The sequence below is a fragment of the Otolemur garnettii genome, unplaced genomic scaffold, assembly GCF_000181295.1.
Source record: "Otolemur garnettii isolate 467f Iridium unplaced genomic scaffold, OtoGar3 scaffold00068, whole genome shotgun sequence".
Classification (NCBI taxonomy): Eukaryota; Metazoa; Chordata; class Mammalia; order Primates; family Galagidae; genus Otolemur; species Otolemur garnettii.
Genome location: NW_003852463.1, coordinates 3,027,159 through 3,050,219, shown reverse-complemented (window position 1 = coordinate 3,050,219; position 23,061 = coordinate 3,027,159). Strand labels below are relative to the sequence as shown.

Sequence of the window (23,061 nt, the reverse complement as noted above, 5' to 3'; positions counted from 1 at the left end):
CTGAGAATTAAAGAAATTCAGCGATTTGCCTATGACTTCATAGCACAAGCTAGAGAATGATTCAGTTGCTTGATTCCTGGCTTGGGGGCCCTTAGTCTCTGATTTTAGGGTGCTCCTTCCCCACTCATCCCCCTGAGCACAAAGGAAGAGGGATTCGCTCAACAATCTCTGCCTATGTATGGAGCATGACCTATGTACCAAGCTCCACACCACTCCCAGAAGAGAACACCAGAGGTTATTCCTTAACCACAGTAAACTCAAAAACCAAACAAGAAAATGTATGAGAACGTCATTCACAACACCTAGGCATGAAAACAATAAGATAGTTTAATGAGGTTACCTGGGTGTGTGTAAAGCTGATAAATTCTATCATCCAAACAGGAGTTCAGAAAGGGAAAGGTGGGTGTGCCCCAGATATCTGATGAAGGAGGAGGGGGGATTGATCTAAGGGGTGTGTGTGCGCATGCACACACAACGGAGCAGGGACGGGCAGGACAGCTGAGAGACTGGCCTGAGGAGGAGGTTTAGGAAACCAGCAGAAGGCAGACTGGAGAGGGTAAGGTTAGAAGACAGAGAACACAGAGCTGCACTGACCAAATGGGACCCTGGAGAGTCATGAGAGGCTGAGGCAGGGGAACAGGTATCCTGCCCTCGAGGTCCCATAGTCAGGCGGGGACCAGAAACTTGTAGATGCCAGCCCCATTCCCTATTAGGCAAAACGCAGCACCATCTGCACAATCCCAGGAGCAAGAGCAGATATTTTATAACTTCCTTTTTTCTTTTTAAGTCTAAATTAAAAATAAATGTTCCCTTCAGCTCTCAGATGTATATCTCTGGTGCAACCTGCCCACATTCCCTCCCGCTGCCCTTTCCAGAACATGGCAGGGGAAAGGAAGAAAGAGAGGGATAGAGAGAGGGAGCCAGTCCACCCAGCTTCAATGCCAGTGGATTGCACCTCTTCCAAGAGGGAAGAGATTCAGGCGTGGCCACGCAGATGGGTGGAGAGCGCCCAGAATGTGGCTGGTACCAAGGAAAGTGGAAGGAGAGGGAAACAGGAGCCAGCAGCTCGGATTTCTAGCCCAGCCTCCACCCTATCTTGCTGCAGGACCTTGGCCAAATCGCACATCCTAGCTTTGCTCCCATTTATAGTTCGTAACATGGCTGAAGTCCCCTCTGCAGCTCTGGCAGCTGTCCTCTCTGCACACACCCTGCACTGTTGCTGTTCCCTTCCCTGAAGGTGTCAGGACATGGACTAGCAATTAACACTCAGGCTCTGGTCATCAAGTGCGGGTGCCAATATTTACTAGCTGTGTGACCATGGGCAAGTTACTTGAGTCTTTGGTGCCTTTGTTTCCTCATCTGTTAAATGGAAGCTAATCCTGATACCCCCTGGGACAATCATGAGAGGAAGTATGGCAGGGAGAGAATTTGGCTTAGCATCTGGCATGCAGCAAGTGCTCACTTGAGGTTAGTGTCATTCCGCTCCTCCCAGCAAGTGCTTTCCTAGACTTTGCTGGTCTCTCCTTGCTCTCAATTCCACAGTCCACATTATACAAATGGCCATCAGCCTGCATCCACCTCATCTTTGAACACAAGTCTTGTCCCTCAAAGAACTGTGCCTAGGCCTGGGCACAATGGCCTAGGAGCTCAGTACTGTAATCCTAACACTCTGGGAGGCCAAGGTGGGTGGATTGCCTAAGCTCAGGAATTCAAGACCAGCCAGAGCAAGAGTGAGACCCTGTCTCTAAAAATAGCTGGGCGTTGTGGTGGATGCCTGTAGTCCCAGCTACTTGGGAGGCTGAGGCAAGAGGATTGCTTAAGCATAAGAGTTTGAGGTCACTGTGAGCTACCAAGACACTACAGCACTCTACAGGATGATACTCTACAGGGTGACAGGGTGAGACTCTGTCTCAAAAAACAAAATAAAACAAAAAAATAAAAGAATTGAGTTCCCGTAGGTAAAACTGGGGCTATTCTTTCTTCTTCCTGATGTCCCCTGAAGCTTTCAGCCCAAAATGAGCCCACACTCCAGGCTGGAGGAACTTTGCCAATTCATTGTTAAGAACATGAAATAACCCTTGGCCAGAAAAAGATCTCCACTGGACCAACCATCAATCTATTATCCATCCCCTCCCAACTCTTATTATTATAGTCCTGATTGCATGGGGGTTTGCCTTTGGGGAGGGTGTAGACTGAATTTTTGGTCTTGATTCTTCACAGTTCCCTGCATGCCTACTCTAGCCATGGCTCCATCATGGGAGGCATATCTCTCCCTGCTTCTCAGCTCTGCTTGGCCACATGACTCACTTTGGCCAGTGGCACATGGAAGTGGCCGTCTGCCCACTCTGGGCCAAGCCTCAGAGGCTGTGTGTTCCTGCTTGCCCTTCTATGTCTAAAATAGCCACAAGGTGACATCCCTGACTAGTCTTCTGTCCGAGGATTATGAGAAATAGGAGGAATGAAGACCAGCCCAGGTCAGCTGACCCTTAATTGACCCACTGACCCATAGACCCACAGTGAGATGCAGAATTGCCTCAGTCAAGCCCTATCTAGAGCAAGTAAACCCCGGCCAACTACAGATCTCACCGCAGAATACTAAGAATTAATACTACGGATGCCACTGAAGTATGATGGACATTTGTTACACAACACTAAGGTGTCAATGGTTGAAAATACAGCCACATATGAACGCAGTCTGTACTGTCCTTCCTGGTCCAAACCTGACCACATGAACATACCTTGAATTAGGTCTTCACTAGGGATGCTGGGGCCTTGTTTATCACCCCACCCCATTTGGAGCCACAAGCCCAACTTGGATGTTGCACTGGCAGGCCCAGGAAGAAGAGCAGTTTATGCTTATGCCTAGTCTCAGGACAGAGTAAGGAAGGGGCCAATGGTACCCATACAACAACTGGCTAAAAAAAAACTATCTATCTACCTATCTATATCTCACATCTTGGCTTTAGGCCTCCTCCTTCTGAGTATTCTAACTGCAGCAGAGAGATGAGGTCTCAGTCTGGGAGAGAGGCACCCCCAAATATTCCAACCTTCTTGGCCAGGAGTGGAACATCAACTTGAAAACAAAGATGGGGGAGCAAGGCCACTGACCACAATTCTGTACACAATGATACCTGGTTGAGAGCCCCATGTGCTTGGCCACCTCCCCTATAAGACTGACTCAAGGGACAGGAAAAAAAATTTTTTTTAATTATAAGAAGAGTGGAGAGGAAACAGGGGATATGTACCAAAACAACTGGGTAGTAAAACTTAAGCCAGGGGAGGACTACAGGGTCCAGAGTTATCCTGCTTGCCCAGCTAATGGCAAAAATAACAGTGCCTCTCAGCTGCCCCCACTCCATTTCTAACAGGGTAACTCCGGCCTCCTTACCCCTCACTCCTCAGCCTTCAGGTTTCAGCTTAGTTGTCACTTCCCCCAGGAAGCCTTCCCTAACCCCCAAGATCAGGTGAGGTTTCTGTCCCATGCCCCTGCAGTGCTCTGGTGGCCTTTTTGCAACATGTATCTCAGTAGTAAGAATCTGTTTGATGTCTGTCTTCCTCCAGCACGTCCTTAAACTTCAGAGAGGTGAGACGACATGGTGTTCACTCCGCACGCACCTAGGAGTCATCGCTGGTAAAGCAATAGCCCCCGCCATTTTGTATTTCTTCCCTCCTGACCCCCTCAATTCCAAAACATTCCTCTTCATTTTTGATAGACCCGCCATGGGCCCCAGTACTCAACAATTTGCCTGTTTTTTCCTTCTACTTTGTCTCCATCTTCTGATTTACGTGGCTAATGATCTGAAAAGTAACACTTCAGATTTGGGGGGGTGTTGCTGTTTAAAGGATGCCAGCCAGTTAAAGAAAGCATCTGTCAAATGAAGGCTTACCTCTGACTGGCCAGTTCTAGCTTACCTCACGCAACACCTCTCGTGTGGGATGAGCCAGGCCAACATGGCTGGTGTCCAGTAATACTGGGAGGCAGGCCAGGGAAAAATTTGGGAGTGGGATTTAAAGATGTGAAAAAGCAGAGTCGGAATGAGGACGAGATGTCAGAAAGGCCTCGGGACGCAGCCAAGTCCTGACAAAAGTGAACCCTCTGTGATCCACCCTCCTGCCCCACCCCTGAAGATGAAATGGCCTATGCCAGTATCTTCTGATGCTTAAAGTTTCTAAGTCCACATGATCATCTGTAGTGTCAACATAAAGGGGTTCAGAGTACTGAGTCTAAGCTCTTAATATTCTAAGACAGAACTATGATTGATACTTAACCCAAGGCCACCAGACTCACTGACTAGGCATTCGTGGTCTGCCCTCCTTAGCTCCCAGCTGGATCCAAGGCATTTGGCCCTGAGTTTTGAGAGTTCCAGACACAACAAGGGAGGGTGGAGGAGGGCAGCAGTGGAGTGGAGAGCTCAGGGCTGAGGGAGGAAGTAAAAATTCTCCCTGGGAGAGCCTCAGGCCCCAAGGGAAACCCAGTTGCTAGCATCTGAGGTGTTCCAGTGGCCAAGGGTGCAGAGCACAGTGCAGGTAAGGAAATAGGGAGGGCAGGATGAAGATCAGACCACCAGGGCCGAGCCAGGGTCTGCTTCTCTCCAGCCACATGTGTGGAGAGGACAGAGCTGCACACCTTTCAGTGGAAACCTGGGGCCAGGGAAGCTGTTTATAAGAAGCGGCCACACTGGCAGGGCTCTTTTGAGAAGACACCTGAAGAAAGGGAGCAGTAAACCACGCAGCCTCAGGAGCAGCCTCAGTACACCAGCTAAGCCGCTGTGCTTATGTATAAATCGGGATCTCTTTACCGCACACCGAAGGGGGAAAAGTTCCCATCTTCAAATGTTAAGCTTAAAATAAGACACTACATGGGTGCCAGTGGATCTGTGAAATCTGCTGACTAAACTGGCACCAGCCTCTGGGAGAAAACCAGCTCGTTTCTCCTGAGCTCTGAGGGGTGAGTGGGGTGGAAGCAGGGTGACTCACAGGCAAAGCAGGAAGAGTGTCGGGGGTCAAGCCGGGGATGTCCACCTGGGCAGAAAGCAGCTTGACCGCGGTTCCAGAAGCTTCTCAGTCAAGGCACCTGCCAGCCTTACTCGCCCCTTCCCTTCATCACTCAGGGACCCAGTTCCTAGCACATTCGCTGGCACCCTCGTTTCTATTTTGGTAAGCATTTTTAGTGGCTTCTGCATGCGTATATTTCATACCCACTGTATCAGACCAGGGGCTTTCCTAAGGTGTGGACTGGAACCTTCACTCCCCTTCAGACCAGGCATTTGTGGAAACGTTCAGTGCTATCAGGTGATAGCAGGCCTTCGAGGAGCTGACCAGTGGGTAGATGCACGGCTTTGGATGCATGTGCCAGAGCTGCCACCGTGCCCCTTCCATGTAAGACAAGGCAGTAGCCCGAGTGGGTGGAGCAGGGACCAATGAGTTGTCAAGTTGCTTGTCCACATCAAAGTGCCTAGACGGAAAGCCACAGGTTTCTCCCAATGCCAAGGCTCCTCTGGGGACTTAGCCTCTGCGCCAGCTGTTCTGAATCTCGGGATATGGCTATTTGGGGCTAGGAAGTGGAGGTAGATGAACACTGCCATTTTGGCCCTGGCTGCCATGGAGTCTTGCTGGGAGGTAGGCAGGTCATGCTGCCTGTTTCACCCCCATCCAGTGTTCATACAGGATCTCAGGGGCTGGGGCACCCAATTCTCACACTATATGCATTTATTCACAAAGGGCTATTTGCTCCAGGCTGGGAGAGGATTGGTCCTGATAGGATATTCACAGTATCTACTTCAGCAATAAATCCCTGAACAGCACAGGAGTGGAGCAGCACCCAAGTCCCCAGGCTGCCTACAAGGCTGTAGTGACCCTGCTATAATGAATGGCCTTGTCTTGGGTAAGACAGGAAGAGAGTGAAGAAGTACTGAGTGAGCCTCAGCAACACTTTGCAAGCTGCAAACAGTGTCAGCATCTCTTGAGTTAGCCACTTCTTCCCAGTTGATGGTGTAAGGAGTCCATTCGGCCTCTTACGGAAAAATAAGCCCCACATTTGTCTTTTGCCATTTCAAATACCCAGTTCTCTGGTTTGGCAAAAAGATGATGTACCTAAATTTTTTAAAATTTTGATGGAATATTTGTAAAATTATGGCACTCTTATTTTCCTACCTATTAACCATTTCCCCCTTCTTTCTTACTATCCCTATATAATTAGGGATAACTAGATATACCCAGCTAAATTCTACATAAAATGTAAGCAGAACTGTTATATGGAACTTCCAAGAAGGCTCCTTAAAGACAGCTATCTCGGTTGGGAGATACATCCTTTTACTCCTCTCCTCTCTGGAATGTGAATGTGATGGCTGAAACTCCAGCAGTCATCGTGGGCTATGAGGTAACTTTTATAACAGAAACCAGTACTGAAAATGGTGGTATATAAAAATGAAAGCCCGGGTTCCTGATGCCATTATGAGGTTCTGCCTATCTCTAAACTTCTTTGACTTGAAATAGAAATAAACTATTTTGTTTAAGCCACTGTTATCTTTGACTTTTTGTTACTGTATATGTAGATGGTTCTAATTCCAACCAATACAATCAGATATCATGCTGCAAAGAAACCACAATAAATCCCAAATGGCAGAATCGCAGAGGTCATGCTACAATTAAGATAAGCTGGAAAATAAAAAAAGTCGAAAATCCAATCATAAAATGCTTCCTTCTGACTAATAAACTGAAGAGGATTTGAAACGATAATCCCAAACTTATTTAAAAATAATAACACAGAATCACTATACATAAAAACAGATATAGTCAGTTTTATATATATTCAGAGGCAAAATCTCAGCTCTAAACACTTTAATTAGAAGGAAAGAAAGGGAATAAATAAACTAGACATTCAAGGCAAAAAGTAAGAAAACCAAGCACAAACAAAAGAGGGAAAAAAGATATTACAAAAACAAAAGCAGAAATGAATAATGAGAAGATAAAACAGAAAAACTGATAAATACATCCAAAGGCTAATTCCTAGACACAAATCCATAAATCCAATTATTTTAACAAAGGAAATAGAGGCGAGGAGTGGGACAAGACTCAAAATCAAAGCAAAGATCATTTCATTTTTGAAAATCCACATTTAAGACTTTTCTATTATAAAGACACCAGAAACTAAGGAAAAAACAGCTGCAGAAGAGATTTCCAATATATAATTCAAAGGATTAACATCCAAAATATATAAGGAACGCTTACAAATCGATTAGAAAAATATAGCCCGTGGAAGACTGGAAAAGGTGTGAACAGGTACTTCATGAAAGAGGAAATATAAATAGCCAATAATTAGATGAAAAGAAGGACAATCTTTTTGGTGTTCAGGGAAATAAAATTGAAAACCCTAATGAGAAGCCCCCCCTTCCTCCATTGGATTGGCAAAAACTGTTAAACAATGAATACCAGTGTTGCAAAAGTGGAGGGAAATACAGTGGGAAATTACCATTCATGCATAATATTTTACAGATTATTAAGGTTGTATTATACATATTAATATCAAGAAATACAGTAGTATTGAAATTTAGTAGTATCAGTGAAAAATGTAAAAGTGCATATCCTTTTATGCAGTAAATTCACTTTCTGGAATATGCCTTGGAGAAACTTTACAAAGATTTTCTGCAGCACTGTTGCTTCTAATAACAAATAATCAGAAACAACCTTAAAGCCAACACTAGGGGAGAGAGGACACTACTCAGCAGAGAAAAAAATGAACGCGTGAACAAAAAAATGAAGCCAATCTTTACGTAGGCAAATGCTAAGTGCAATAAGCTAACCATAGGCAAGTAAGTATACTGCCACATTTTTAATGAAAAACACCTCATGGAACATAAAAAGAAAATGAGTGATGATTTATACATTTGTGAATGCCTAGAAAACAACTAGAAGTTCACACCAACAGAGGTTACTTCCGGCCAGAGATTTGGGGTCAAGGATCATTATAAAAACTTTTACTTATGTTTGTATTGTTTAAATTCTGAGCTGAGAGAACATTCATGTGTTATTTGTCTAACTTTAAAAATATTCTATATAAAAAAAATCTTGGTGGTGGTATTTTTGAATCCCAAAGAACATATTCATGTATTACTTGTATAATTTTATAAAATATACAGAGTTGTTTTTTTTTTTTTTTAAACCCTAAAGCTATTTTTGAACTCCAAAGAAAAAGAGAAAAAAAATACCAAATGATTCCAGGGGAAGGGGGGAAGTTTACCTAGAAAAGAAAAGAGAATCAGGCCAACTATTGTTCATGTATGAAAGAGAGAGAGAGAGAAAAAGACATTTCCAGATATGCAAGGATTTAGAAAGTGTATTGTCCACATAGTCTGAAAATTATTCAAAAAAATATTCTAGTCAAACATAAAATATATACACACACAAACTTTAAATAATTGTGGACTTTAAAATAGGTGCTAAGAAAAGCTTTACATCCGATAGTTTACATCTGATGAGATTCCAGTTTATTTCCAAAAATTTAGCAGATTTATAGAGGTAAAATGTTCAAGTAGAGATTAGAATAAAATTGTATGCTGAGAGGCTCTTCCTGTGTGGGTAGGGTTGAGGAAGTCATATGCATTATTTGATTCTTGATATTCACAAAATATGTATAATACAACCTTTCTAATCTGTAAAATATTATGCATGAATGGTAATTAGAAAGAATTAGGATTTTCCCCTTCCAAACTCCTTGAAACCAAAAGGACCAGTGAAAACGATCGCTCTAGTACAGATCAGGAAAAGAAGTGGAAACAACAAAGCTTAGTAAATAAGCCAGCAAAAAAACCCCACCTGATGGCTGGAATAAGTGGTTAGAACAATCAGTGGCAAAATAATGAGTGGGTCCCATTTGTTATTAGAATTAAAGATAGTACTTTTCAAACTGGGTTAAAAGAATTCAGCTAGAGTCTGAGACATAAAATACAAAAGGACACAGAAATCAAATGACTCTGATGTAAAAGTATAAGCAAGTGATATACAAGGCAAATAAATTAAAATAAGAATAGAAATATTACTATGAGATAAATAGAATTTAAGGCAAGAATATTTAAAAAAATGAGGATATTGTGGGTTTGTATAAGAAAGAGAAAAAAGGTAATAACATCAAGAAGATAACACTGTCATGAAAACACCAAAACACTTCTGAATTACAATACATACAACAACTGAAGAAATGAAAAGAAATGAAACAGAGACACACACAATCATAGTGGAAAGTTTATAATCCTTTCTCAGAATATTTCAGAGCAGCATTGTAGTTTCGGGGCAAGAACATAAAGATAGAGATGTGAATAATACGTCTCTCGATGTATTTATGTATATTTTAAAATACATGCATAAAATGAAATATTTCAAGAATACAGAAAAGTCCAGAGGATGAGTATCCATATATGTCAAATCTTATTTTGTCAAATTTTTATAAAAATTTTAGCTTTTTAAAAAGATGAAACACTACAACTACAAATGAAGCACCCTGATTTGCTAGATTCCATTGCTTTCTCTCTTCCCAGAGGTAATCAGTATCATGAATCTGTTGCTTATTGTTCCCATGAGTGTTTTTATAGATACATGAAAAATGTACCCATAACTATATATAACATTGCTTTGCATATTTTAAACGTTATATAAATGACATCAGAGAGCATTACTACTCTGCTACTATTTTTTCATTCAACATTCTTTTTGAGACTTATCCATATTCATAAATGTAGCCCTTGTTCATTATTTTCTTTCCTGTGTTAAGTATTCCACTGCATGACTAAACCACAGCTTAGCCATTTTCTTATTAATGGAATTTCGGTAGTTTCCAATTTTTTGCTATCATAAACATTGCTGCAAATACTTTCTTTTCATATTTAAATGTGGTTCTGTGTACCAGGTCAGCTAAAGATTTATTTATTTTTTCTCAGCTAGAAATTTAACTTTATTTCTTTTCCATCTAGGCAGCCAACTGTCTCAGCACTACATAATAGATGGCCCATCCTTTCCCCCCACTGATTTGTAACACCACCTTTGTCAAATATCAAGTTTCCATGTGAGCATGGGTATGTTTCCACGTTTTGCCTATTTTATTCCATTAATCTGTCTGCTTAACCCTGTATCAAAATCAAACTGTCTAATAATATTCTCCCACCATCTCATTCTTGAACACTGTCTCAGCTTCCAATATATGGTGCCGTTAAAAAAAAAAAAAAAGAAAGAAAAAGAAAAAAAAAAAGGAAGAAAATTGTCTTGGCTGTTCTTATTCCTTAGCTTGTTCACATAATTTTTAGTATCAACTTGTCAAGTTCCATGAAAAATTCTGCTGAGATTTTGATTGGAATTACATTGAATACAAATTTTAATTTAAAGAAAACAAGACGATATATCTCTCCATTTATTTAGATTTCCAATGTCCTTCAATAAAGTCGTATATGTTTCTTTATAAAGGTCTTGCATGTCATTTTTTAAATTTCTTTTTAGGAGCCTTATAGTTTTAAGTGTATTGTAAATGGTACCTTTTAAAAATATTTTCATTTTCTAGGTTTTTGTTGTAGGCTTATAGGCATAAAACATTTTTTTGTATGCTTATCTCATATCCAGAAATCTTTAAATAGCACTAATAGTTTGTCTATTCTCATAAATTTTTTTTGTTTCTTCTTTTCCAGCTTTAATACTAGTTTATTTTTTCATGTCTAACTGCATTTGCTAATCTTCAGGGAAAGTGTTGGGTAGTAATAGGATTATCAGGCTTTTTATAGTGTCTCAGATATTAAGAATTTGCCCTTATTTGTTTTATCTTTAAGAATGGTACTTGTGTGGCGGCATCACATACGCTGAGGCGGGTTTGAGCCCAGCCTGCACCTGCTAAACAATGATGACAACTGCAATCATAAAATAGCTGAGCACTGTGGCGGGTGCCTATAGTCCCAGCTACTCCGGAGGCTGAGGCAAGAGACTCACTTAAGCCCAAGAGTTTGAGGTTGCTGTGAGCTGTGATGCCACAAGGGTGACATAGTAAGGCTCTGTCTCAAAAGAAAAATAATGGTGCTTATGGATGTCATTTCTGCACGCTGGTAAATGCCAGTGCTGCACCTAGGCCAGGTGGTGAGGAAAGGAAAGGGAACGGGAAAGAGAAAGGAAAGGGTGCTTGCTATAGGGTTAGTTGTCTTTTATTTTCTTTTTTTTTTTTTTTAGTAGATACTCTGTTAAGGAATTTCCTTCTAGACCTAATCTATTTTATTTTTACTATGGTTATTATTATTGTAAGTGGAGTTATGTTTTATTTTGTCAAATAAAATAATTCCTTTTCTATCAGGAAAGTCATGTTTCTCCCATTTTCTCAATTTCTTAATGTGATGAATTACATTAATACATTCTCTAATGTTATAATCCTTACTGAAAATTATTCGGTTATAGCATATTTTGATGCATTGCTGGATTCAGTTTGTTATTATTTTATTTATAATTTTTAGGTTTCATAAGTGACACTGGCCTATAATCTTTCTTTTTTTTGGAGACAGTCTCATTTTGTCACCCTTGGTAGAGTGCTGTGGCATCACAGCTCACAGCAACTTCAAACTCTTGGGCTTAAGTGATTCTCTTGCCTCAGCCTCCTTAGTAGCTGGGACTACAGGTGCCCACCATGATGCCCGGCTACCTATAATTTTTCTTATACTTACTTCTTTAGTATTGGTTTCAATGTGCCTCATAAATGAATTGGGAATAATTCCTTTTTTTTCTCCTTTAAGAATTTTACAAAGATTGAGTTTGGCTAGTCCTTTCAGTGTGGTCACCTGGAAAACCATCAGAGCCCAGTGATAATTTCTGTGTGTTTATTCCTTGGTATAAATATTTTAAACTACTAATTTAATTTCTTTCTACTTATTGATCTAATCAGATTCTATATTTCATATTGCTAGGTAGTTTGGTAAGCTATACTTTCCCAGAAATGTTTCCACTCCTTCTAAGTCTTTGTATTTATTGCTCTGGGTTGTTCAATGCATTCTGATCTTTTAAACATCTACTGTATCCGTGGAATATTATGCAGCCTTAAAGAAAGATGGAGACTTTACCTCCTTCATGTTTACATGGATGGAGCTGGAACATATTATGAAACTAGTTTATAGCTTTTGTACAAAAGCTATAGCTCAATCATAGCCCAAGAATATGGGGATGGGGGAGAGGGAGGGGAAGGGAAGAGGGAGGATGGGTGGTGGGAGGATGATTGGTGGGACCACACCTATGGTCCATCTTACAAGGGTACATGTAAACTTTCTAAATGCAGAATATAAATGTCTTATCACAATAACTAAGAAAATGCCATGAAGGCTATGTTAACCAGTTTGGTGAAAATATTTCAAATTATATATAAAACCAGCACACTGTACCCCATGACTGCATTAATGTACACAGCTATGATTTAATAAAAAAAATCTACTGTACCTATAGATATTGTATTTTTTGTTCCAAATACTGCTTGTGTGTTTTCTCTTTTATCTTGATCACTGTTACCAGAAATGTCTATTTAATTAGTCTTTCGGTGTTTACCCTAACAATATCAAAAAATATATTATATGTGGTATCATCATCATGGTATTATTCATAATGGCAAAATATTAGGAACAACCTAATGTAGGAAAGTGGGTAAATAAATCATGGAACCTCCAGTAGTAGAATACTATGCAGCTATAAAAAATGAGAGAGATCTCTATGAATATACAGCGATTTCTAGGATATATCATTAAGCGAAAAAAAATTACGTGAAAGTATGCATAGATGCTCCTTGACTTGTGATGGGGTTACTCTGATAAACCCATGGTAAGTTGAAAATAGGCATTTTGTAGACATGATGAAATGGAAAAACACAAAACACAATATCCAAAAACAGCTGGTAATACAGTAAAAGGTGAAAGATTTATTTGACCTGGAGAAACCAGAGCATAAATGCTGCTAACGCAGTCCGCTGTAGAGTATCAGTTGTTTACCCTGGTGATCATGGAGCTGCCTGGGAGCTGGGCTCTCTGCTACTGCCCAGCACCACAAGAGAATATTATACTACCTATCACTAGCTTGGGAAAAGATCAAAATTTGAAATTGGAAGTATAGTTTTTACTGAATACATATTGCTTTTGCACCATCATAAAGCTAAAATATTCTAAGTTGAACCATGGACTTCCCTATAACCAGAAGGTCCTGATGACAATACTAGGGATGGAAAATGTGCAGAGATGAAGGCACGTTCTGACTCCATGTTGGGTATAAGTCAGCGCACATTTTATGAAAAGAGGTTTGGCTATCAGCATCAAGAGAAATAATCAGAAATGTAAATCCTTTTATCTGGCAATTCCCCTCCAGAAATTTATCCTAAATCCATAACTCAGTCAAACATTAACGAACAATAATGTAAAGTTTATACATTTTAAAAAAGTTTAGCAAAGAAAATCCATTGACAGTAACACTTACAATTGGTGTCCCAAAAGGAATGTAACCTATGAGCAAGAAGAAAAATAAGAGTCAGGTCTTATGATCCACACAATTTCCCCCCCTCACTGCACAAGACTGGACATCCTCCAAGGACCCCAGAATGTCTTCCTTCTTCCCTTGGCTTGTCTTTCTAGCATCAGCTCTTACTATCCTGACATCATGACCATTTTGGGACAAGGAATTCCCTACCCACCTAAGCTGTATACCTCTAAGTACCAGAGCCTTTTAGCTCTCTGGCATCCTCAGGAGAGAGCAGAGAGCCAGGGTGAAGGACAGCCAGGTCCTGGTGCTGGCTCCTCGCTGGTCATAGTCTCCAGGTGATGCTCCCTTTGCAGCCCCAGATGTTGTCAATGGGCAGTCTCCTGTCCCCAGCCCCTAGTCAGCTGGTGGCCAGACAACAGTGAGCATACTTATCTGAGCTACATCTAAACCAAAAGTTAATATTGTAAGCATGCATAATTGTGCATGCACACAGCCCTTTCTCGCCTTGCTCTGGTGAGAGGTCCAGAGTTTGATCAGCTCCTCAGAGGAATTCCTAACTCCAAAAGGTCAGAAATTGGCAGGGCATGGTGTCTCCTGCCTGTGATCCTACCATTCTGGGAGGCTGAGGATCACTTAAACTCAGGAGTTTAAGACAGCCTGAGCAAAAGTAAGACTCTGTCTCTACTAAAAATAGAAAAATTTAGCTGAGTGTGATGACATGCACCTGTAGACCCAGCTACCTAGGAGGCTGAGCCCAGGAATTTGAGCTATGATGATCCCTCTGCACTCTACCTAGGGTGACAGAGTGAGACCCTGTCTCAAAAAAAAAAAAAAAAAAGAAGAAGAAGTTATAAGAGAAGCCAGGCTCAGGAGGAGTGCCTGCTCTGCCCAGTACAGGGACCACAGAATATCTGCAGCCACAACTATAACATACACAGAGCTTCTGCTGCCCTAGAGTCTGTCGTGGCCCCCACTGGCGGCCGATTAAGGTAGTAACTCCTAGATTTGCCTTGAGTGCAAAAATTAGTCCCTCTGCAAAAGGGATGACTCTGTCTGGGAACCCCTCCTCCCACATTTAACCCCACTGATAAAGAATAATAAAAGGCTCTTGAAAATGTAGGAAAGCTGAGCTGGGGCTCGGTGCCTGTAGCTCAGCGGCTAGGGCACTAGCCACATACACTAGATCTAACAGGTTCCAATCCAGCCTGGGCCTGCCAAACAACAATGACAACTATAACCAAAAAATAGCCAGGCATTGTGGCAGGTGCCTGTAGCCCCAGGTACTTGGGAGGCTAAGGTAAGAGAATCACTAGAGCCCAAGAGTTTGAGGCTGCTATGAGCTGTGATGCCATGGAACTCCACCCAGGGTGACATAGTGAGACCCTGTCTCAAAAAAAAAAAAAAAAAAGAAAGAAAGAAAGCTGAGCTGACTTCAGGTCAGACTTCACACTACTGTTTTTCTCTCCTTTCTCTACTAATAAAGCCTTTCCAATCCCTGGACTGGCCTCCTGTCCTTCTTATGGACTTTTCCACCCAACCCTACCCATGAACCCCTCAATCTGGACACTCCAGGAGCTGCAACCATAGTAAGTACCCTGGCCTGCACAGAAGCAGAAGGTTCCCAGGAGCTCACCTGACATTCTAAAAGGCATGAAGATCTTCTCATTGGTGTCCGGGTGTAGAATAGCCTGGAAAGAGCCAGGGATAGAGCACAGGATGACAGTGAGGAAGAGGGGAGAAAAGGAGGAGGGAGCCAAGCAGAGGTGCTTAGGGAGGAAGGGGGAAAAGGACTGCTTCTCCAGGAAGACTCAGACACCAGTAACTGTGTGCTGCCTTCTGCCTGTTAGTCTTTTCCACCCTTTAAAGTAAGAGAATCAAAACATAAATAGCATCCCAACTCCTGACTAATCCTCAAAGCTCAGTGTAGGGAGCATAAAAACCGGTGGGGACCACGGCTATGCCTTCCATACAAACCCTGAACCCCATGCTTAGCACATAGTAGACATATAATGATTTTGTGGATGGACCCTAGTCCCTTCCTAGAGCTCAGAGAGCCCAGGGAAAGGCCAGCCTGGCCTGAGCCTCAGGCTTCAGAAACTCTAGCCCTCAGGTGCTGGGTCAGAAGGAAGAGGTGAGGGAGAGACTGAAGGAACGAAACGGCCATGGGAGGAGGGGCTTCCACTAGATCCAGGACAGGGTTAGGGTGGGGCTCAGGAGGGGATGGAGAACAACAGAAAAAGAGTCCAAAATTGGATTACCTGTTTGATTTTCTGTGCACTCCAGAGCTAGAAGACAGAAAAAGGAAAAAAAAAAAAAAAAGGAAAAGGAAATAAATGATAAATGAAAGCTATATTTTCTATCTAAATCTAAGGCATGATACAATAAAAATTCTCAAAGAAACTGTGGGGAAAACACTTGAAGTTACTGGACCAGGGAAAGACCTTATGAAGAAGACTTCAGTGGCAATGGCAACAACAGCAAAAATAAAACAAATGGAACTTAATTAAATTGAATAGCTTCTGTATGTTAAGAGGCAACAATCAAAGCAAACAGACAATCATCAGAATGGGAAAAGATATTTGCATATTATGAATTTGACAAAAGCTTGATAACTAGGATCTATAGAGAACTCAAATTAATCAACATTTAAGAAGTCAACAATCCCTTATAACAATGGGCAAGAGAGGTGAATAGAACCTTCTCTAAAGACAGACAATGGCTAAGAAACATGAAAAAATGCTATGCTCATCATCTGTCATCATCAGAGAAATGCAAATCAAAACTACACCTAACCCCAGTGAGAATGGCCCAAATCACAAAGTCTCAAAGCTGTAGATGCTGGCATGAATGCGAAGAGAAGGGAACACTTGTACACTGCTGGTGGAACTGCAAACTAATACAACCTTTTTGGAAGGAAGTATAGAGAATCCTCAAAGAACTCAAACTAGACCTCCCATTTGATCCTGCAATCCCATTACTGGGCATCTACCCAGAAGGAAAAAAATCCTTTTATCATAAGGACATTTGAACTAGATTGTTCATCACAGCTCAATTTACAATTGCCAAACTGTGGAAACAATCTAAATGCCCACTGATCCAGGAATGGATTAACAAGCTATGGGGTAGTATACCATGGAATACTATTCAGTCACTAAAAAAGATGGAGACTTTACATCTTTTGTATTAACCTGGATGGAGTTGAAACACATTCTTCTTAGTAAAGCATCATAAGAATGGAGAAGAATCCGATGCACTGAATTCTGAATAAGGACAACTGTATATGGTGGGGGGTATGGCAATGGGGGATCAGAGAGAGGGAAGTAGGGGGTGGTGAGGGGTCATGGTGTGTGACACACCTCTTGGAGGAGGGACACAATTATAAGAGGGACTTTACCTAACAAATGCAATCAGTGCAACCTGGTTCTGGGTACCCTCGATGACTTCTCGACAACAATAACAAAAAAAAGAAAGCCATATTTTCTAACCAAGAGATTCAGATCCAAAAGAATAAGAGGTCCAGGCTGTCATTGTCACCCAGGCTGGGCAGCCACCCTACCCTGGGGGGGTGTGGCATCCTCAGAGAATAAGGGTAAGACAGCTATAGACCCCATAATGGCAGGCTAGGGGATCTCATGCAGATCATTTAAAGTAGGGGTTCCTTTGGGCCAGGTGAGGTGGCTCACACCTATAATCCCAGCACCCTGGGAGGCTGAGGCGGGGGGATTGCTTGAGTTCTGGAGTTCATGACCAGCCTAAGTAAGGGCAAGACCCCCATCTCTACTAAAAACAGAAAAAAACTAGCCAAGCATGGCTAGTGCATACTTGTAGTCCCCACTACTCGGGAGACTGAGAGGATGCTTTAAGCCCAGGAGCTTGAGGTTGCTGTGAGCTATGATGAGCCATGGCATTCTACCCAGTACAATATAGTGAAACTCTGTCTCAAAAATAAATAAATAAATAAAATAAAATAAACCAGGTGTTCTTAATACTGGCTGTACTTTAGAATTGCGTAGAGAATTCTTTCGCTATTTTTCTAAAGCTCCCTATTTGAGTCTAAGTCATGACCGGGTAAGAATCCCTGATTTAAACGAAGACACTTCACTTGCCTCCTAGATTCACCAATGTCAGCACAGCATGATTTTTTTTTAGGAGAAACAACGGCCTGGATTCTTGGCTTTGCCTCTTTAACTTCTGAGCCACAGTTCCCTCATCTATAAAATGAGAGTAATAGCCATACCTCTAACATAGAATTATTTTTTTTTAATTTCTTTTTTAATTTTTTTTTTTTTGAGAACAAGTCTCATTCTGTTGCCCAGACTAGAGTGCCATGGTGTCAGCCTTAGTCATGGCAACCTCAAACTCCTGGATTCAAGAGATAGATCCTCCTGCCTCAGTTACCTGAGTAGCTGGGACTATAGGTGCTTACCACAATGCCTGGCTAAGTTTTCTTTTTCTTTCTTTCTTTTTTTTTTTAGTAGAGATGGGGGTCTCATTCTTGCACAGGCTGATCTTAAACTTCTGAGCTCAAGCAATCCTCCATCCTCAGTCTCCCAGAGTGCTAGGTTTATAGGCATAAGCCACTGTACCTGGCCTAACCCAGAATTGTTGAATAGTTATTTGGAAAGTTCTTAGAGAAGTGTTGGCACATAGTAGGTGCTTTACATGCTTACTGTTGTTATTATTATCCCTATTTTTGTTGTTGTAAGGTTTAAGGAGAAAAGGATTTCTTTTCAAATGAGTGATGAGCTTGTTTCTTTCCAACCCAGAGTGGGGGACAGGGTGGAGAAACAGAACAACCGTCGATCCCTTCAAATGACCTAACTACTGCATGTTATTGAATCTAAGATAGTCTTGATCCTACGATACGCTTTTATATACCACATAAGAAAGAAAACTCTGATGTAATGCCAAGAACCCCATCAAGTATAAAACTCATCCCATTTTAGAGATGCTAAAATGTGATATAGTAAGCCTCTTCAAATCAAGGAATGACAGTAAATAAAAATTTATACTTTGGGCAAACCAAAGGCCAATGCATTTTTAATGTAGCCAGAAGAATATAGGACTAAAAAGAAGATACAGCCCACAGCTGATGTTTAAAGTTTTATAAGAGAATAGTTGCTATGCCTCATATGGTAATGCTGGTCATCTGGAATACAAATTAAGCTACAGAAGTTAAGAAGGCTACTGGGTAGTAAAAATAGAAGTTATAAAATTGATACATTAAACTTTATGCATTTTAGTCACAGCTGAGTCCCTCAAAACTTAATTCACAGCCTAATTAACTCTTATTTTAGACACACTTCCAACACACTTGATTGTCTGCCATTCCAGACCCAGGCAGATTAGAAGCAGTAGATTTTTAAAAATAATAATTGGGAAACTGGTGAGAAAAACCAAATGCAGAATCCCTGGTAACCCAAAGGTAAGTGAGAGTATGATAGTAAAGAGGTTTTAAAGAGTGACAAAAGGCTGGCCTTTCCCTCTCTGCTTGGAAAGGGCCTTCCTGAAGCACATCCCCCAGTCCAGGCTCCGGCCCAGGTGCGCTGCAGGCCTTTGTGTTCAGACTCCTGCCGCCCCAAACTTTCCACCACAATCATAACCTTCTCAGCCTCCCACCTGGTACAGTCCAGCCTCTCACAAACAGGAAGCTGCTTCTCAGTACTGTCTCCCAGCAAACCACCACAGGGTGTGGCAAACAATAGGTGTTCAATAAATGCTTGGTGAAGGAATATAATCTTCTAAAATACATCATATATGTGTAAGTATGCCCAAGATGTAACTGATTTAGGGTTAGGCATGGTGAAGTAAACAAACAGATCTATCTTATCTTCCCAAATCCTTGAAAAAGAACAGCAAATGAATAAAGCAGCTGAAAACCTCATCAGGACAGGAAGGGGAGGAAGAGGTACATGGGAAGTTCTTGGAGTACAGTCAGCCCATGGTAGGTGCATGACAGCATGTGGGAGAGGCCACATGTCTCTGAAGGGTGGAGAGCTGAAGAGGGGATGAATGGCCAGCAGTGCTAAAGAGAGCAGCAGTGCACCCCATGAGCCACTCAGAAGACATATGGTCTGGCAGGGCCAGAGAGCAGGGAGAGGTTGAAAATGTCCCTTTGGGGGAGAAGGGAGGCCCAAAGCTCCACACAGCTGATGAAGGCTTATTCTCCAGGGAAGACTTATCAGAGCAGCCTGGATGTGGGTCACAGGCATAGCAGTGATAAGGCAAAGGTCTGAGTGTTGAACAGGGTTCTCTGCAGGAGCCTGTGTCCAGCTCCCAGAACACAGCCTGGGAAGGGATGGAGATACCTTCTCTAGGGAAACGGACAGGCTCCCAGAGAAATGACCCCCTACGAGGGCCAGCTTTGAGGACATGCCATCCATGCAATGCCCAGCAGGCCCTATTCCAGGGGTCTGATCCTTGTGTCTTTAATACAATCAGGGACCACACAATAATACATCTATTATGGTCAATAAGAAGCCACACATACAACTGTGGTTCCCCCAAAAATGATAATGAAGCTGAAAAATTCCTTTTGCCTAGTGACCTCGTAGCTATTGTAAGATCATAGAACAAGCCAGGCTCAGTGGCTCACACCTGTAATCTTAGCACTCTGGGAGGCTGAGGCAGGTGGATTGCCTGAGCTCACAGTTTGAGATCAGCCTGAGCAAGAACGAGACCTCATCTCTAAAATTAGCCAGGTGTTGTGGTGGGCTCCTGTAGTCCCAGCTACTTGGGAGGCTCAGACAAAAGAATTACCTGAGCCCAAGAGTTTGAGATTGCTGTGAGCTATGCCCTACCAAGGGCAACAAAGTGAGACTCTGCCTCAAAAAAATAGAACATATTACTCATTACTCACATGTTTGTGTTGACTCTGCTGTAAACAAACTTAATGTGCTGCCAGGTTTATCAAAGCCTAGCACACACAACTATATACAGAATGTAATACTTAATGACAATTAATTACTATGTTATGTTACTGGCGTATATGTCTACTACATTATACTTCTTATCATTATTTTAGAATGTGCTCCATATATCTATATATGTATATATGTGTGTATATATATATATATATATTTATCTGTATCTATCTATGTCTATATCTCTATATATGTCAATATATCTATATCGAGATCACTCTATATAGACATGTATCTATATATAGACACTTCTATATATAGATACATGTCTATATATATCTCTCTATATAAAGTTAACAGTAAAACAGCCTCAGGCATTTCCTTCAGGAGGTATCTAGAAGGAGACATTGTTATCAAAGGAGATGACAGTTCACTGGGTGTTGTTGCCCCTGAAGACTTTCCAGTGAGACAAAGCCTGGAGGTGGAAGGCAGAAATATTGATTGACCTGACCCTGTGTGGGCCTAGGCTAAGGTGTGTGTTTGTCTTAGTTTTTAACAAAAACGTTTTGAAATTTTATTTAAAATTTTAATATAGAAAAAAGTTTATGGAATAAGGAGATAAAGCAAGAAAATATTTTTTGTACAGCCGTACAATGTGTTTGTATTTTAAGCTATTACTACAAAAGAGTCAAAAAGTTAAAAAAAAATTAAAAGCTTATAAAGTAAAAAAGTTATAGTAAGCTAAGTTTTGGGGGGGCAGGGGGTGGGGGAGTGGACACGGTCTCCCTCTGTTGCCCTGGGTAGAGTGCTATGGTGTCAGCCTACACCTAAGTTCAATCCTCCTGCCTCCTGAGTAGCTGGGACTACAGATGCCCACAACCATGCCTGGCTAGTTTTTCTATGTTTAGTGGAGAGGGGGTCTTGCTCTTGCTCAGGCTGGTCTTGAACTCCTGAGCTCAAGCAATCCACCTGCCTTGGCCTCCTGGAATGCTAGGATTATAGGCATGAGCCACCATGACCAGCCACAGTAAGCTGAGTTTAAGTCATTATAATAATTTATATTCAGAGCCTGGCTGTACAGTGTTCTTTTTTTTTTTTTTAATTCAATCTTCCTAGAGACCGTCAAAAATTGCCAGTGCCAACTATATAGCAAGTCATCAGGCTATAGGGAAAAGTTTTCAATTAGCAATAATTGCACCTCAGGTAAATCTCATTGGCTACGATACTGCCACCGTGCAAAGCTGTAAGTGTTAAAGTTCACAGTAGTGTACCGTAATGTCCGAGGCCTTCACATTCACTCACCACTCACCCACGGACTCTCCTAGACCAACTTCCAGTCCTGCAAGCTGCATTCGTGGTAAGCACCTCATACGAGTGTGCCCTTTTATAAAATCTCTTATACTGCATTTTTGCTGTGCCTCTTCTAAGTTTAGACACACAAGCACCACTGTGTTACAGCTGCCCACAGTACTCAGCGTGCATGTGCTGTGCTGGTTTTTAGCCCAGAAACAACAGGCCACACCACAAAGCCGAGGTGTGAGCAGGCTGTGCCATCTAGGTTTGTGTAAGAGCACTCTATGATGTTTGCACAGTGACAAAATGCCTAATGATGCATTTCTCAGAATGTGTCCCCGTCGTTAAAGCCACATGTGACTATGTCTTTATCCTTGAATGTGTAGTTTGAAAGTGAACAAATGGGCAAGTGCTGATGGCCTGGAGTGTCAGCTCACATGCCATCCAGCTCATACTGCCTCTAGCCACCTCCCTGGGATGGGTTCTTGGCTACCCACTTCTCGCCATCCATTCAGTGAACTGCTGTCACCCTCCACTCTTGGCGGAGGGCTAGGAGCATGGAGGGCCAGGTAGGCCATGCAGGTCCCACAGGCCAAGTTGTAGGGCAGGGCTCTGGGAGCCTAGCAGGGTCTGCCCTTGCACTCTGAGTGCCCCCCATGACTGAGGGAGAAAGACATTAAATAATAGCAAATAAAGAAAAAAAAACTTTGCAAGTCTGGGGCTGGGAGGGAGAAGAGCACAGAAAAGAGGGAAAAGTTTTTTTCTGCTTTTTGAACAAGGGCCTTGCATTTTCATTTTGCATTGAGCCTCACAAATTTTAGAGGTGAAAGGAAAACGGAATTCTGAGGAAATGAGATAATTCAGGAACTAAAGAAAATCTTTAAAATGCTATAATATCTTCAGAGCAGTAAGACATGAAAGAGGAACAGAATGCAATAAAAAAAAGGGGAACAGGGAACAAATACTGGCTCTGACTGGATGTGGGGCCTTGGGCAAATTACTTTGCCTCTGTGCCTCAGTTTCTCCAGCAGTAACATGGGTTGTTGTAAGGGTTGGGCAGAAAGTGTGCAGTGTCCCCTGGCAGTCTGCATTTCCCTGCAGGCCCACAGCTGAACTGATGCTTCCCAGCCTCCCTGCAGTCATGTGGCCTCTCAGGGTGATGAGTACTAGCTGATGGGCTGTGGATGACAATGATGTTCTTCATCTTCAGGCTGGCCCCAAAGCCTCCCACAGAGGACCTAATGGACAACAGTGAGGACCTAGAAGATGGTAAAGCCGGGGGGCAAACTAGGGCCAGTCCTTCAACTTGGCACCTGCCAAGTCCCCGGGTTGCACTGAATTCAGATATGAATGAGAAGTCGATGTTACTGTGGTAAACCCTTGAAATCTGGGGGTTATTTGTTCCAGCACTTGGCTTAATCTAATAGAGTCTTGA

The 23,061-nt window shown here is 42.0% G+C and overlaps 1 protein-coding gene and 1 non-coding gene across 5 annotated transcripts in view; both read right to left on the bottom strand.

Annotated features, from left to right (window-relative positions):
* Positions 1–23,061, bottom strand: part of SFXN5 (sideroflexin 5) — a 118,705-nt gene that overhangs the window by 62,412 nt on the left and 33,232 nt on the right. For all 4 annotated transcript variants that reach the window (XR_001161446.2, XM_003793413.3, XM_012807412.2 and 1 more), the window contains exons 4-6: positions 15,729–15,755; positions 15,104–15,158; positions 13,468–13,493 (exon numbers count right to left, since the gene is read on the bottom strand). Coding sequence is in view for 3 of the 4 variants with exons in the window: in XM_003793413.3 (XP_003793461.1) it covers positions 13,468–13,493; positions 15,104–15,158; positions 15,729–15,755 (108 nt within the window). In the remaining variant the exon portion in view is untranslated. The remainder of the gene's footprint in view (positions 1–13,467; positions 13,494–15,103; positions 15,159–15,728; positions 15,756–23,061) is intronic.
* Positions 21,441–21,576, bottom strand: LOC111726501. The gene has a single exon (XR_002774264.1). It is a non-coding gene; the product is annotated as a U4 spliceosomal RNA (small nuclear RNA).